The sequence below is a fragment of the Tetrao urogallus genome, assembly GCF_951394365.1.
Source record: "Tetrao urogallus genome assembly, chromosome: 7".
NCBI lineage: Eukaryota > Metazoa > Chordata > Aves > Galliformes > Phasianidae > Tetrao > Tetrao urogallus.
The window spans coordinates 24,031,644-24,049,287 of record NC_136820.1 but is presented as its reverse complement, the minus strand read 5'-3'; the positions used below and the strand labels follow the sequence as shown (position 1 = coordinate 24,049,287).

The following is a 17,644-nucleotide window of genomic DNA, read 5'->3' as shown; positions in this document are numbered from 1 at the left end:
ACAGAAACTAATTTCTGTTTTTTCACAGGTGTTTATCAGGTTATAAATGCACCTAAATTATTGGTTGTTATAAATGCATAATGGAAGGATATAGTTTAGTAGAAGCCATAGAACTTCGAAATCACCTGTGAAAATAAACTGAAATTGAATATTTCTGTCTGTTAGTAACAGTCCTGAAACATTTTGTGGCTTTTGAAAAATTAGATTTTTAGTGCTCTTTAACCAAAATATTATTTTAGTTATTTATTTATTTTTGAACTTCCCTTATGGTCTCCTCATAGAAACATTTCTCCCTGCCCATTTAAGGCCACATCTACTGACTGACTCGTTCTATTAGCCTAAACTGGACTGGACTGAACCAAAAACTGTTTTCCCTTGAATTACTGGGATCCTGATTTTATGCACCATTACAGATTCACTTATATTTTCTGTCACCTAAATAAGCAATGAATACAATTATTTCAATACTATTAGGTGTTATTCTGAGATTTTTAAAAAGTCTTTGGAAAATTTGTCTTATTTCAGATTGCGATGTAGACAGAGTGGCAACATACAGAGGTACTGAAAAAAGGTGAACTTCAGACAGCAGGAATTCTTCCAACTGCTGAATATACCAAAGAAAAATGCATAATTTATCTAAATGACACAGTTGTGTTTTCACTCTCGGAAAACCTTTACTTCCTTAATTACTACAGAAATGCCTTACTTGTATCTAGAATTATCAAATTGTTTGAGTTGGAAGGGACTGTTAGAGGTCTAGTTTCTAATTCCTTGCAATGAGCAGGGACATCTACAGCTATGATCAGGTTGTTCCCCTTCCCTTTAGATACTGACAGGCGGCAGTCAGGTCTCCCCAGAGCCTTCTCTTCTCCAGGCTGAACAGCCCCAACTCTCTCAGCTTGTCATTGGAGGAAAGGTGTTCCATTACTTGGATCACTTTATGACCCTCCTCTGGACTTGTTTCAACAGGTCAATATCTGTCTTGTACTGTACAACACACCTGGTTGCAGTATTCCAGGTGAGGTCTCCCCAGCATAGAGCAGATCACCTCCCTTGCCCTGCTGGCCACACTTCTTTTGACGCAGCCCAGGATGCTGTTGGCTTTTTGGGCTGTAAGGACACACTGCTGGCTCATGTCCAGCCCCTTCTGATTTCAGTGCTAAGGGTCTTTTATTATTACTAAAAATGGTATAGGGTAGTTCTTGTATAAAATTTACAATGTATAAAATTGAGAACTTATTTAAAATAAAAGGACAAAAGTTAGCTAATACCAAGAATACAGGCAATTGAGAACACTGAGACAGAAAGAGTGGGTACAGGATAATCTTTATGATTGTCTTTGCAGGAATATATGAGCTATTTGAGTTAAAATAAAACAGTTTGTCCTTAATCTGCCTGTAGGAAAGCAAAACAAAAACCGACACAACAAATCTTGAAGAATGCCAATGTTAACAATGATAACAACAGGAAACTTCTCTATTTTTTTTAATGGTACTGAACGTATTTTAAGCAAAATTTGGGAAAATATCAGGGATCATACTTGGGCTATAAACTTTTGCTCTAAGCTGAAACACAGCACGCAAAGTTTCAGCACAGTAGAATGACTGCTTTTTAATTATTAAATTCAGTTTGAACTATTTCTTTAAGCAACAAAAACTCTCCAAAATCTAGACTGAAATAAAATTCCTTCCCTCAGACGCAAACTTTCCTATATTTACATTATTTAACACTGTTAAACAAAGTCAGGAAAATAATTAAAAAAAAAAAAACAGAGGGAAAAATCTCAAAAAGTTAAATTGCAACAGTTGTCACAAAATGAACAAAATTGAGTATAATAGTTAAAAATCAGTTTAACTTCATCAAAAATACTGGCTATTTTAAACCTCCATGTCTACAGTAGTTGTTGCTTTTCCCCTCCTTTATATTCTCTTGTCTATTAGATCCTTACTCTCAACAGAAGAATAGGGCGTAACCCTATTTCTATTTTGACATTATTTTTTACCTTAAAGCATGACTTCAACGTATTTCAACTGGTTTTATTTGCATTACAATTTCAATAATATCAACGCTACGAATATGTCTCTTTAATAAACAAAGATCTATGATTGGACTAACTGGATCTGTATAAAAGATCCACTGCTTTCCTACTGACACACTAATTTAGCAGTAAGAAGTGCTTATCTTTTCATTGAGAGTGAAATTCATTCCTGTTTACACTACTGTCTAAACTTGGCTCATATGATATAAAAATTGCTTTAAAGTCCTATGAAGGATTTAGGACTTTAGAGAGATGTAGGTGACTCATAGGCTTCTGAAATTCACTTTAGATGTACACTGTGGCACCAGTGCTCGGACTCATTGACTTACTGCTAAACAACACAGACATCTCTGAGCCAAGGAACAAATAGCTTCAGACAGAAGAGAACAGCTAAATAAAGCACATAATATTTTTTTTTAGGAATAAAACACCTAAAGACCAATTTGGAGATCCCAAGGCATGGTCAAAGAAACTGCTAATGTGCAACTCAGAGTATTTATTTGCTATAATTTCAAACGGTTGGATCATATTTGCTCAAAACATTTTGACAACATTAACTTGAGTTTATTACAGTTCTGGTGAAGCTTGTTACATTTATTGCAAATTTTTGGAATTCACTTGATGTTGCAGAACTTGAGACACGTATTAATTTTTTCAGAAACTTGTCCAGAAGAACTGAACTGACAGTAACAGAAGTTTGCTATTGGGCTACTGTAAATAGCTTCTTTTTGATGGTTGTGGTGTTTATATATGTATATGTATGTATGTATATATGTTATATGTATATATGTATATGTATATATATATATATATGTATATATGTCATATATGTATATGTACATATATATATGTATATATGTTATATATGTATATGTATATATATATTTCTATATATATATACACACACACACACACACACACATATATAGTTAGGCAAGCACACAGAAAAGATAAAATAAAAACAGGAATTTAACCAACATGATCACCTAGAAGAGCAAATAGAATAAAATTGTTTTGCAAGTGAACTGTCCTATAGATGGCATAATGGAGGAAAAAAGGCATTTAAATCATCAGAGTAATCAAAGGAGTGAAAGTAGAGCAGAGGTAATTAGCTTGCAGCCTAGTAGAGGCTACTGACATTCATGCTACTGACATAACATGCAAAAGTAGCATGCGGGAGAAGGCAGAAGGCTGTTCAATGACTTGAGAAATGTGGGAAACTACTTAATAATTGCCATGGGTTATTAATTTTACGTGTACGTAAAATAGATTTTGCAAATGCACTCACAAAATAAATAAATAGTACAGTCATAAACAAATAGCTAAGAGGAAACAAAATCTTTTCATCTGAGAACTACATACATAAGATGGAAATAATATCTGATTTCAACTGCAACTCCAAACAATCCAAAGCACTATTTTTTTTAATACATTTTTCCCTATAATATTTATCTTACAAATGAAATCAGATGTAGTTATCTGCCAGAAATTTTTTAATAAGCTGCAAAATAGGAAAATATAGTATTAAAATTCAAAAAATTTTTTATTCCCTCCAGTTCCTTTTCTTTTCTTTTTTTTTTTTTAATCTAATTGGGACCAACTGGCCTCATTGCTTCTTATAAACTTAGCAATATATATTCAGAAAAAGGAATAAAAATGAACAGATGTTTCTCCTTAAAGAAGTCAGACAAAGATTTTTCTTACACAATAAATCAGCTGCTAGTGGATTTCCAGGACACTGCTCCAGGCTAACTGCTTAGGCATGTCTTAAAAAAAAGGGGTTTACCTCTGTATGTATCCAAAACTGGTAAAGTAGGTTAAATTGCAGATGAACAGCAAACACTGATGGTGGAATGAAAAGAGCCATGGGTAAGTTGAACATCTGGAAAATGAAAAAAAATAATACACTTATCAATCTAAAATTGTGATGATATAATGAAGTACTATCTCAGGAGCTCAAAGCATTGCACAAGATAATTCCGTCTTAACATGCCTCTGTAATGTAGACGTTAGATAGAATAGATACTGATTATTATATTGCTACTAGACAAGGAATAACGAGTGAGATATAAATTGCTGTGAAAGTCATTTGTCAAAAGTAATAAAGTGAGCAAGCAGTAAAATCAAGTAAAGAATTCAGAAATCCTGAGATGATACATTTATTCTCTGAAATGCATGGAGTAGACAGCAACATATCCTCGACACGAAGGCTTTACTTTTAGGGGAGAATTATCACAGAGTAAGCAAGGTGTGAATTTATAGCACTGTAGACATCCCCTATGCGAGCACCAAAAGGGTAAGGCAGAGTTTACTCCACTTTCAAAACTGATTACAAATTTTTGCCCTAACTTGCTCACAGCATATCCCTTGAAACCAGGACATACTGCTGGATTACAAAAATGGGCTAGCACAGAAGTAGTTTCAGCAAACTATCTCCTTAGAAAAAAGATTATTTCTTGTAAACAGAGAAAAGTCTCAGTACAATCAATCAACCACTCTGCTGGCTGAGCAATAGGGTAAGACTTCCATGCATTGACATGTAAAAATTTCCTTTTTTTCTTCCTCCTTTTACCTGACTTTGCATGACACCAGCTGAATTAACAAGTTAATTCTTCCCTAAACAGATTCAAATTCCTTTTCTACTTCTTAAAAAAAAATAAAGTCTTTAAATATCAGAGAAGAAATTTGATAGCCCTGATAGGCCTCCTGAGCAACAAATTGCTTAAGCATAGATCTGCAGAAAAACAATGCATAGTATTTAACGATGATATTCCTCCTGTTTTTGTCAAGAGGTCTATCCAGTAGGTAAGACATCAAGCTGGGGGTGTGAAACAAATGCACTTCCAACCCAGTGATGTGACTGACACAAAAAGTCACCACAGTGATTTGCCAACGTTAGAAGCCAATGGATAACTCCAGCTTGGTCTTCAACACTGGAAAGAAACCACAAAATCACAGGAGCTTCAGCATTACCTTCTAGGGCTGTGACAGCTGTGATTTCAAAAACTACATTCAAAGACTACATGGATCACAGCTGCCCTACAAACTATACCTACATTTTTCCTGTTTAAGTGCCATGGAAGTTATTTTTCAAGATGTAAAAGAATCCAAAGATAGAAGGACTGCACTGAGCTTGTGGAACTTACAGAACATCAATTATCTAGCTTTAATCAGTACTTGAAGACCAAAGTGTTTGTGCAACATTTCTGAAACCAAAAAAGAGAAAAATATATTGAGAAGTTGAATTTTACACATTTAATTCGTAATAATCATGCAATCTCAGTAAATTCACACTAATTCACAGCTACTCTTACTGAAGGTGGGAGCTAGTAAATGTCATCATGGAGGTGCAGCATTTAAGTATGAAATTTTGAGATGGTTATGAGACATTTTTTAGCGTTAAATATTTAGAGCAGATCAGACTACCAGCAACCTGGACACCCTTAGTATTTAATTACTAAAAGTGCAGTAAGCTCCAGGAAAAGAGACTGAGATATTTGTCTCATGACAGCCAGAAGGCTGGCATGTTTTTTCTCAAAATCTTACAGTGAAGTCAAGGAAGGACTAGGACACATGGCCAGTAAAGTTACTGCAATTTTCTCTTATTATTGATTATACCTGTCTAATGGCATGATAAGAGCAGGAAATTTAAAAAAAAAAAAAAAAAAAAAAAAAAAAAAAAAAAAAAAAAAGAACAGAGAGGAAGTTGGTTGAAAAAAAGAAAAAAACAGATGGTTTTCAGATTATTCATGGAAGTGATTGCAGGATTTAAAGCAGAGTTAAAGATAATATGCTTTTCCCCTAAAAGTTGCAGAATGCAATTTGGTGGTATTTACAGGTAACTCAGAGGGGAAGGAAGGATCATCTTCACATTTATTTTGTAACCTACTTCTCAGAATGACTACTGGGATTTTCCTACTAAATAGCGAGATGAAGAAAATATCATATAAATACGTAAAATTGAGAATGCTTTTCTAGCTGCCTCATGTTTCTTTCAATGCAAGCTTTATTTTATAGAGACAGGATTTGAAACATCATTTCTGAAAGCTGAAGCCATACAAAGAGATAAAATCCTCTTATATAAAAAAAAGTCTCCCATTTGTGGTTGTACTGCAACAAGATCAACATCAGAAAGAAAAGAAATTTTTGACTGGAAACACCAATTTACCAAATCAAAACATTTCCTGGGAACTTACCAGCTTTCACTAATCTGCAGAAGAAAAGCTTTCCTGGCTCAGAGATGGAATTTCTGGTCAAAACTGCAGAAAAATGTCACACTCAAATCTTTTCCCACATGTGAATTCAGCAACAGAAATTGAGAGAGAGCCACAGTGAGTGATAACCTGGGAAATGCACTCATTGAGGAAGCAGAGAGGAATTCATGCATCGCAGCTACGTGTCAACAACTAAGGAACTGGCTTTTCTGGAACAGTGTATGTCCACCACATTGCTGAATGCTCTCTGAATTGGGCATTCTCTATCTTTCTGTCTCTACTAAGTAAAAGCTTATAAATGCTTCCACAAAGAAATGGAAAGATGTGAATATTATGAAGTTTAGCAGAAGGGCAGAGTTTCCTGAACAGGACCAGCACTGAGTCCATCTCTCTCTAGGCCCTGTCGCTGGGGTTAGCTGCTAATCTTCTCAGCAAAAAGCAAAGGGACTATGGTGCACAGCAATACTCTGATGCTCTGCAAGAAAATTACTCCCAGCGAGCTAGCTAGTTCACATGAGATACACTTTTGTGAGGATTCATTGGGAAATAAAGATTCTGTGCTGGAAAAAAGAGTTACCTGTTTCCTTTCTAAAATTATATACAGGCATTTGCACTACTTTTAAAGCATCAGGTGTAATTCAAACCTTTAGATCTAAGTTGATTAGATAGCTTTATATAAATTTCAAACTAAAGTCTTACCCTTGGATGATAGTTAAGTACTGGTACTCAAGGAACTAAGCCACATCTTTTCATGCATCTTCCTTTCACAACTGCACTTTAACTAAGCATTTCATGAGTTGCAAAAAACTGTATACAACATCAGCTTGCTGATGTCTTCTTAAAAATTAATACACACTCTTTCCATCTTTTCACTCCAAATAGACTGAGAAGTGGTTTTGAAGCCTAACAGTAGGTCTGCTTCTCCACAGCCTCTCCACTGGACAAATGGAAATGCTTTGTGTGCAAGTGATTTGAAGTGACTGACATTCAATTTCAAGGTCAGTACAGCCCATGCCAGTGATTGTACTTAAAACATGTTTTTCTCTTCTCTTTCATTTCACATCTTTTCAATCAGCCCAAGCACAACCCACACAGATTGTTATGCTGATTTATTTATCTCACAATGTTTAACTTAAAACACATACAGATCTGGCAACAGAAAAGTCTCACAATCCCACAACATACACCATGACTTTCTCACAGCACACACAGAACTGGATGGAAACTGCATTCAACAGTACAGTTTCAGTGACATCAGACTACTCTCAAAGATTAACTAAAGATTTCACTGAGTTTCAGCTTCCAAGCAGATTCATCCATGAGGTTCTGGGAAAGTCTGGCAGTCCAAAAATAACACAAGTGCAAGAATTAGCAGGAATTGTGTTCATGCACATTAAGGCTTTGGAGAAAGAAAACCAGACACTTCCCAAAAATTGTGGAGAGAGGAAAATCCTCATATTTACATCAACAAAATGCTTTGGTTAATATCAAATATTTGGTAGAAGTGGATTTCTACACTGTTTTCCCTTTTCTCAAAGCAAATCAATGTTAAATGAGCATGTTATTTGCCAAATGATACCAGTGTGGTCCTGAGGATGGTCTCCAGAACCTAAGAAAACCAGACATCTTGGCCTCCCTGAATATTTTGTGCTCTCAAAGGCATCATCCTCAGAATCAAGCAAGCAAAGTGCTCATACACACACCCATCTGTATACACACAGGCTTTTTGTCTCTTTTGAATTATTGTTTTTGTTAAGCATTTGAACATATGGTCCCAATGGGTATATGTTCAAAGGTTAAATCTTTAACATGGCCGTATTTATATAGGAAGCAGAGCAGTGACAGAGATATTTCCACAATTGTTCATTATGGCCATTTAAAGTTGAGGCATTGCTGCTAACATCAGATGACTATTTTATGAATAAAGTTAACACGAATTTATAGAAAAGAGTTTAAGACAAAACTCAGAAATAGTATCCCTTTCTCAGGTTCCTAAAGAACCTCTTTTTTTTTTTGTTTTTTTTTTGTTTTTTTTTTGTTGTTGTTGTTTTTTTTTGAACCTACTAACCTCATATTATGCTCGTGAAAAAATTATGAACAGGCTAAATCCACGTTCAGTTATGTGAGATAAATCCAGTTGCTCATAGGCTAATCACAGAAATTGCCAGAGGTCTGTGAGTTTCTTCCACCCACCTGTATTACACCTCACTGGAGCACAACTTTTATACATTTTATATACTTTATAATATATATTTGTTACTTTAATATCTAATGCAGATAGTTCAAATTGTCAAATTATAATCTTAAAAAAAGAAAGAAACAAAAAATCTAAGTTAAAAAAAAAAGCATTCAAAAGAGAATATAAGAAAGCAACTGATGAAAAGTGGCAATTACCCTGAGCCCAAAACTAAAAATGGGATAGTATTTTCAACGAATTTATGAATGTATCTGAAATATGTTTATAAATCTGTGAGTAACTGTCTTATTTTCTATTTTGATGTGTACACAACTCACTATTTAAATTTTATCTGAAACAAAACTAGATAAAAGTGGTGGCATACTTCTTTGACTTTGAGTGCTGACACATATGTCACTAGCGGAGACAAATAAATCTGTTTGCACGTGTCCAAACTAATCTTTACTTGTTTCTTTCTCTGCTCCATTCAGCTACACAGAGAAATTTTAGAGTGGTTATATTATACTCTGAACTTTTCCTGTACTTATGCTTGAATAACTAAATAAAGAACTATCCTCTTTACTTGGGAAATTATGAATATATTAAAAAGAACTAGTCTTCTTAACTATTGTATCTCTTTTCAGGTTTGCTCTAAAAGCATTGATGAATGTACTTTTAAAGCTTACGACTTTCAGATTCTTCCGTTTCATCTCCTCTGCTTTTCAGAGCCAAATATCTTAAATAATTAATCTTCTCCTTCAAAAGGAAATAAACATTGTATTTTCACTTCTACTAAATCATGGTGATATTGTTTGTCAAATCCTGTGCAACTTACCCAGGAGGTGTATCTCTGCAGAAAGGATTGTCTCAGGGCTGTGAACAAGTTGTAATCTTCAGAACTATGATGTACCTGGTGCGCTGCCCACAGTATATTAACCTCTGCAAAATAGATAATTTCTAATGATGTATGTACGAGTGAATAAAGTAATACTTGTTTCCCATGGCATTTTTTTCTTCAGCTAAATACAACTAATCTTCCAATTTACACTTTGCTATTATTGTGTAATATAGCATACCAGGTAATAAAAACTATTGTTCAGAGAGAGCTTCAGTAGGATGGGTTAAATGTCAATAAGCAGATACAAGTCAGTGTAACTTTTGTGTCGATGAAAGTAAGACTACAGCAGGAACAAAAGTCATCACGGGAGGGGCAGAAGGAGATATGAGAAGAGAGCTTAACATTCAGAAAGCCTGAGCTAAGTCTCCTGATAACATGAGATTCATTAGGAGCTCCATGGGGTTAACAGGGACAAGGACTGACTATGTCTTAAAGCTTTCATTGTTTACTGAAGTTATAATTCAACACTAGAAGGAAACACAGAACGTTCCACTAATCTTATGCTTCGTATTTAAACAACTTAACCAACATCTGCTGTTATGCTCTTCTGGAGCACGTAAATCCACTTGTACCACAGACCACAAAACACCATTGCCTGCCCACTCTTTTTACACAAATGGAAAAACAAATGGCTTCTTGCTGGAAAGTGTTGGAAATTCTGGAATCAGTCAAAAGACAGTGAAAATTCTCTTGTGTTACAGTTAAGAAAAGTTGCTGGAATAAGGGCAAAAACAGGGTCAGGTGGTTTTTTTTCCTGAAAGTGTGACACCTCTGTTGTACTACAGTGAAGAAAAATATTTCAAAATCCTATTTGTATTTCAAAACATTTTCTCATATAGTGCAAATTTGGATGCTCTCTTCACAATGAATATTTACTTTTTTTTTTTTTGTATTATTTTTATTTTTATTATCTAAACAGTCTTAAATGAGAGGTTATCAAACAGAAAAGAAAGCCAGAAAAAACTCACGGCCATCAGATATAAAGACACAAAGAAAGAGGAAGACCTTAATCACAACAAAATGAGAAAGTGGGTGGCTAATGTAGATCAAATAATGCCTATTTAGCACAAAAACTAATTCAAGGTCACATACATCCCAAGGGATGAATCATACTCAAAGCCGCAGCAGATTACAGAAATTACAAGTTAACTAGCTGTCCACCAGCTGCGTGGTACCTTCACCACTGAATTGTTTCACCCAAACAATCAGAGAAGTGCCATTTGCAGATATTATAACACCACTCACAGAATGATCTTATAATGTGTATTTGAAGGTTTGAAATTATCTAGCATCAAGCTTCCACTCAGTAGTTCAGGCCTGTTGATTAAAATGTTTGCAATGTGAAAAGATTGATCTTAAGGTGCCTGAAACATTTCAATGGACTTGACAGTCTTGAAACAGGAAGTAACAGACTTGTATGTTAGATGATGAGATTTTAAAATGTAATGAATTTTGATGGATTTTTGGCAGACTGCATAACAACACCATTTCTGCATATTTTCTAAGAAAATCCTTACCATTGCTGAATGGAAACTGTAGGTTCAGTTATCATAAAACTAACTTAACATTCAACCTGAGAATTATTAATTCTTTAAAGCATTTCTTCCTGAAGCAGCAAATGTTCACTGTATCAAGAATTAGTGATCTCTCTCAAAAAAAAAAAAAAAAAAAAAAAAAATAACACTAACAAAACATCTTGATTTACTCCAGCCTAATGAGCTCACTAGGAGATGAATTATTCAGGTGAGCTTCAGTACTCAATAATAATTTGTATTTAAAATGTTTCCCAAGACCTCAACAGAAGCTAAATGAGTGAAAAAAGCATCTGAAAAGGTGGAGGTTAAAGACCTGTCTCCTTAGTTGTTTTAAAAGCATTTACTTCCTATCACAAACTGTGTGTAACACAAGCCTCCGCTCAATGAAGTACAGCTGTACAAACAGGGTACAGTAACTGGATCTTGCTTCTTTCCCTCAGTCATTTTTCTGCATTGTGAAAAGTTCAAGGAAGAGAATCTATGATGATTTTTACAGTCTACTTTCACTCTAGTTAAGGTCAAATGGCTTTCAAAATGAATTACTAAAAAGACATTATATTAATATTCATTTTTCAGTTAAACTGCCTCTTACACTAACAACAGTAACAAGGTAACTGAATATTGGTAAAATGTTAATCTTTCAGATCTGCAAGTCAGCCTAAACGATCTATCACTCAAAAATATACCACAGGAATATTAGGGACATAAACAAAAATTTACGTCAAAAGTAATTTAACCATTAAAGCTGTTTCAGACTTTTTCTGCTACAGTTAAGTGAATTAAATCTTCCTCCTAAAGTCTCTTCTTGCTGACATTAACATCACCGTCTGTGTTAAATTCCTTGATCAGAAATAATTTCTGTCCCCAGCATTAATGTGAAGAAACTGATTATCCATTACTTCTTTTTGAAAGAGAAGAATAATTTCATGAATAAGTATAAAATGGGTCACTCCAAAACTCATTTTGTAAGCAACAGCACACTAAAAATATTAAATGTTACTGTAATTACAGGTAAAAGACATCTCACAAATGTAAGAAACAGACCAACAGATCAAGAACTCATTGAAGAAACAGATCAAGCACTCATTAAAGAATGCAGCTGATTGCTCATTAACTACCCAAATCAGGGAAGTATGTGTCTACATAAAGGGTAGACCCCTAACAAAAGGGCTGTGGTTTCATTTTTTTATTCATATGTAATAATGACTACTTGAAGCAAAGTGAAAAATGAATAAGAATGAAATTAATAAAGACCATCTCCCATGTACTTTCTAATATTTATTATTATGTAATGGGTAAAAATAAGAGAGAGAGACAGTTATTATCGGATTGTGCGTGTGTGTGTGTGGGGGGGGGGGGGGGGGGATATTTTTAAAGAAAAAAGGAAGTATGATCACGTTTTGTAGATCTCACCAGTTAACGGTCACCAATGAAACCACGGGGAAAAGAAATAGGTGAAAGAACTGCCACCTAATGCTCTAAAGATATTTTTGATGATGCATTCTAAGTCACTGTTACAGAAAATATAAAAATTACATAACTGAAATACACATATGCACAAAATCACTCTTTTTGATTGGGAAGAGTGAATGTCATAGAAGCACGGGATAATTCAGGTTGGAAAAGATTAGATGTCTAGTCTAACCTGCTCTCACCAGAAAAAAACACCAAGTTTCTGAGGGTCAGTTAAGCCTTGGAAACTTCCTAAAACAGAAACTCTCCATAACCCATTCCATGAGGCCTGAATGTCCTCATGGTGGAAAAGTATTTCCTTATATCCAACCAGAACCTTTTTATATCCACCAACTCTGTCCTCTCATCATGCACTTCTACACAGAACCTGGCTCCAGTGTCTTGATAGCCAATGCTTCATCAGTGCTGCAAAGCTACATTTAGGTTTTTCCAAAGCCTCTTTCTCTCTGATTCAGTTTCCTCAGTCTCTAATTTTATTTCTTTTATCAATAAAAGTAATAATATTGGACTAATGGTAAAAAAAATAAATAAATAAAAAATAAAAATTCTCCTCTGCTCTTAGCCCGATTAGTTTAGCAGTTGCAAGTCTAAGTCTGAGGTAACTTCATGTAGACTTGACAAGCTAAAGAGAAAACTGAAGACTAGATGATAACCCATCCATCATCCAAAACACATAGCACCAATTTCCTTTCCTTCCTCACTGATCTAAATGGCACCATTCATTCTCTCATGGAATTACATGCTGAATATTTCAGGATTTATACTAAGTGACGTGAAAATATTCATTGACCTTGTACAATGACAAAAGTAACATATTAAACTATAATTAACTTCAGTAGCAAGATGTTGTTCTCATCTTCCCTATGTCCAAATAAGGCATCTGATCTTCATTCATTAAAAGGAAGACAAGGAAATTCACATTGGCAAAGGAGGCCCTTACTTTGCTAGGTTTTAAGTTGTATAAGTTCTGTCACAACTACATAAAATGGAAATAACATCTTTCACTTTGATTAGACATAGGTTTTCAATATGCAGAAAAAGATCACTAAATTTCTTTCCTACTTTGATCTTTCTTTCTTTTGGAAAAGCCAAAAAGAATGTATTATGTTTTCCCTCATTCCCTTCTGCTCTACCTCCTCTTCTTAATCAAAATATAAACATTCAGTTTTACATACCAGAACAATGATATCAGTGTGGCATAAATGTCTCCAATTAGCTTTAATTTTTTTTCTATTTCAGATACGTTCCTTTCCCCCCAGTTAATCAAATCTCTTTTGGAGGCAAAAAGATAGATCCAACAACAGGGCCATATTTCACTGTTGAAGTAAGTATTCCCTTGTGGTGGTAAAAACTGGTCACTATACACATATAATTTCCCTTTATGAACATAGGACACGGGAACTTCAAAATGAGACTTTTTTGTTTGTTTCAGTGATTTCCACATCCCATCACATTTTGATTAAGTACTGGAGAAAATATATTTGCCCAAATAACCAGTGGTAATTTCAAGAAGTTGCATGATTTAAACCAACAATTTTTCACAATTAAATGATAAAGATTTGACGGATCTTTATCTAGTTTAAAAGTTAAGATAGATCTTTTAATTAAAAATGGGCAATTTCTTTTCACATTTCTTTTACTGCACTTGGATTTCTGAATATAAGAAAAACTAAAAAAAAAAAAAAAAAAAAAAGAACAACAAACCAACAACCCAAGGTGATTTAGAAATATGTCCATATCATATACTGAGTAATGTAAAGTTTTTGTTCTCTTTCAATCAACGCTGACTGTAGCTAAGAGAACAGGTGAAAGTTTCTCTTTATTATCTACATAAACAAAACCTTCAGTTTGACTACACGTCATTTTACAAATTAGATACATTCGTTATATAGTAATTAATTGAACTAGTTATTTACTTAGAAGATAGGTCCTGCTGCTACTGATTACCAGACTACAATGAACTTCACAATGCCAGACACGTGGCAAGAAATTCTCACCAACAGTGTGGTCCCTCCTGACCCCAGCACGACACATGAATAGTGATCATGTCATAAGTCTATATTTCTCCTGTCAGCATTAGTAGAAGAGAAGCTCCACTTATTTACAAAACCACAACTGTTTGATTACTCATGACCTTCCCCCTCCACTCTAATTGATTTGCTTCTGAATGCTTCTTTTCATGCTTCTGAAATGTTTGAATAGATCTATTCTCATGCAGAGCTCTTATCAAAGGTTATCCTTACCACCTGAATTCTATATTGGATGAAACAACCACTGAGACAGAAATTCATAGATTTATTGCTGGGAGGGAGAATTACTGTTTTTTTAAATAAAATTTGGATAAAAATAACTGTGTCTTGGAACAATGTGGATGCCTTTAAGAAGTCACCTCAGAATCCATTATATCACATATAGAATCATAAAGGCTGGAAAAGACCACTAAGTACATCTAGTCCAATTGTTGACCTATTACCACCATGACCACTAAACCATGAAAAAAGAAATCTTCCTACACAGATTAATCATCACCTCTCTGTCAGAAGTACATACCTGCCCTTATTAAGTCTTTTGTGGTGTGGTGCCTCTTTCCTTACTCTTCTGACCCAACTCTGCTTTATGCTTTTCATTTAAATGTTCAATAAGTTTTGTAAGATATGCTGTATGCTAAAAGCCTCTGCTTCCTTCATATTGTGAATTTAACTTTAATAGGAACAAATTCTTCCCTCAGCTACATTAATGTAAGCAGAGGGCTGTATGAGAACAAGATTAGATTTCAAGGACATATCTGGAAGACTCTATCACATACCACACACAAAGAAACCTACATACAGGGAAATGTATATATCTTTTTGTTTTCTTTTTTTTTTTAATAAGACTTTGTGATCTTGACTACAGTGAGTGTTAGTAATAGTTTGTATTCCTGGGACAGTCACACCTAAGAATCAAAAGACTAATTATAAGTAGAACTGTGATTGAGTCATGAATTAGACATGATTTATTGCATTGCTTCAAAAATTTTGAACTTTCCTCTTCTGCACATTTTTATTAGAAAACACCTACCTATGCATATATATCTGATGAGATCAATTATCAGCAATTAGAAAATAGAAGTTCCATTGCTGGCTAGGGGAATCAGACTAATTTAGTCTTTGTTCTCAGAATCTGTTCCAGGAGTTTAGGCAGAACAAGGCAGAAGCTCCCTTACAAGACTCAATCTATTCCTCTTTGGTTGTTTTGCAATTAAGTGTTGCAGTATTCAGGTAGTTACAGCATAGACAGTGCTTCATGTCACACAAGCAGTCTCAAATGGAAAATAACGCTACAATATGAAATTCTGAAGTATATTTAATTGTAATCCAGCAATTTTGCTAGGAAATCTCACTAGACACTGAACCTTCCATGATGCAAGATGTGTTTTTTCTGTGCTTTGTTTAGTATTATCTGTTTTTCAGCTCTCTTCTTGAATTACTCTATGCAGTCAGCAAACTATTTACTGAGTGGGCTAACTTATAATCAAGTAATACATGGTATATGCTCCCATGCCTTACAGGCCAAAAACTGAAGCGACCTTCTACAAAACCTGCCTCCAGAATCTGTCCACATGCCAAAATCTCCTGTTTGATCTGCTGCCATACCAGTTGAAAACACAAAACTGCTCCCACATGAAAATCTACAATAAGATCTGCAAAACTTAAGATGCAGAATGGTCTAGGGAAACGTGGGAAGACCCAGGACAAGCCAAAGTATTACATATGCTGCCCAGAAGATCATATCCCCTCATAGCAAAAATCTGAGAGGTCTAAACTATCCTCCCATACACTTCTGAATCTGTAAAGTATCTAAGATATAACATGGTCAAAAAAGCAGAGCTTAGCCAGGTCAAAAACAATGGCCCACACAACAAATAAATGTCCTGTTTTATTTCATACGCATAGGATGGAAAGACACCAAGAAAACGACTCAGCGCCCCCCGAGACTTCCTCTTTTTTCTTGTAAGAGTAGTTCCCTCAGAAGCTAAAATGCATGAATCACACTTTCTGCAACATAGTTATATCAACACAAACACAAGTCTAACATCATTACAGCAGGTCAGTCCTAATCCACAGGACTTCATTCACTTCACTGACTTCATTCATAATTTTTTAGTCCACTGCTGCATCTCACACAAATTCTCTTATACCAGCTTGCCTGAGTATGACCTGTATGACCTGCTTCTCATACATTCCTAGAGCCAGCTCTCTAGTTGCTTGGATCAGCTTTGTGGCTGGTCAGTTTTGTTCATCTGAGTTCTGAGTGATCTCTGTTGCAAAAAGCTGTATCTTTGTACTTTGTGGAATCATGACAGCAGCAACTGTTAGACAATTGCTTGTCTCTTTCATGGTTGTAAGAAGTGAGGCTATTTTCTGTCTGCCCTGGCTTTCATGATAGATTCTTTACGTTTAATAGTCTGAAAACAGCACTGATTATTACCAAATAAATAAACAAATAAATAATCAGTGTCATGGTACCTTAAAAAATAACTACATCATAGCCTAAAATCCAGTTTGTGAACCCAGTCCCAAGCCATGTCACATTTCCCAGCATGCATACACTATTGGGCAAAGTCCTTTGGTTACCCTTCCTTCAGTAGTTACAGTGATGTTTGCCCACTGACTCTCACAACCTCCTGATTGAATGACATGATATATACGAACTCTCACACCTCATTCCTGTATCAAGTTTTTGCAGCACTTAGCTCTTTCCACACCTTCTTTATTTTTATTTTTTACTACAAAGAGGAGCATATAGTTCATTAATCACCCCATCACAAATCATTGAACTAGATTTATATATTAAAATTAAAACCTGCAACAAATTCCTTTTAAAGGAGAAGATCCTCAGCAGCTGGTGCAAAATGACTTTTATTAAGCTATGTCAATTCATACAAGCTGCAAACTTGAGTCAAGCTTTTCCAAATATGGCTGATTGCAGCACTGGCAATCCTTAGTTCTGAGTATTTGCCAGCCTGTATAATATAACTTGGTGTTGCTGAATACTTAAGTCAAACTGTGGTAGAAATGTGTGAAACACATTAGCTGTGACCAAATCAGCACTTTACTCCTTAGCTCGACAATAAAAAGAACTGAAACTAAGTTAATTCTTAAAAAAATTATTTCAGAGAGCCTATAGATACATAGTTTACTTCTCAAATTTCTTATGTATATTTATAATATTTTTTCTGAAAGCCCCTTTGCCACTGAAATGTCAGCTTATGCAATTTGCATATATATTCATTTTTGAGGGTCTTAGAAGGAAAATACTGGAATTAAA

At 34.8% G+C, this 17,644-nt stretch overlaps 1 protein-coding gene across 1 annotated transcript in view; it reads right to left on the bottom strand.

Moving 5' to 3' along the window:
- The window catches only part of AGMO (alkylglycerol monooxygenase), a gene marked incomplete at both ends in the record, with an annotated part of 178,403 nt that overhangs the window by 95,060 nt on the left and 65,699 nt on the right, over positions 1-17,644 (bottom strand). The window contains 2 exon segments of the mRNA XM_079538575.1: positions 3,825-3,920; positions 9,264-9,367. Coding sequence (XP_079394701.1) covers positions 3,825-3,920; positions 9,264-9,367 — 200 coding nt within the window.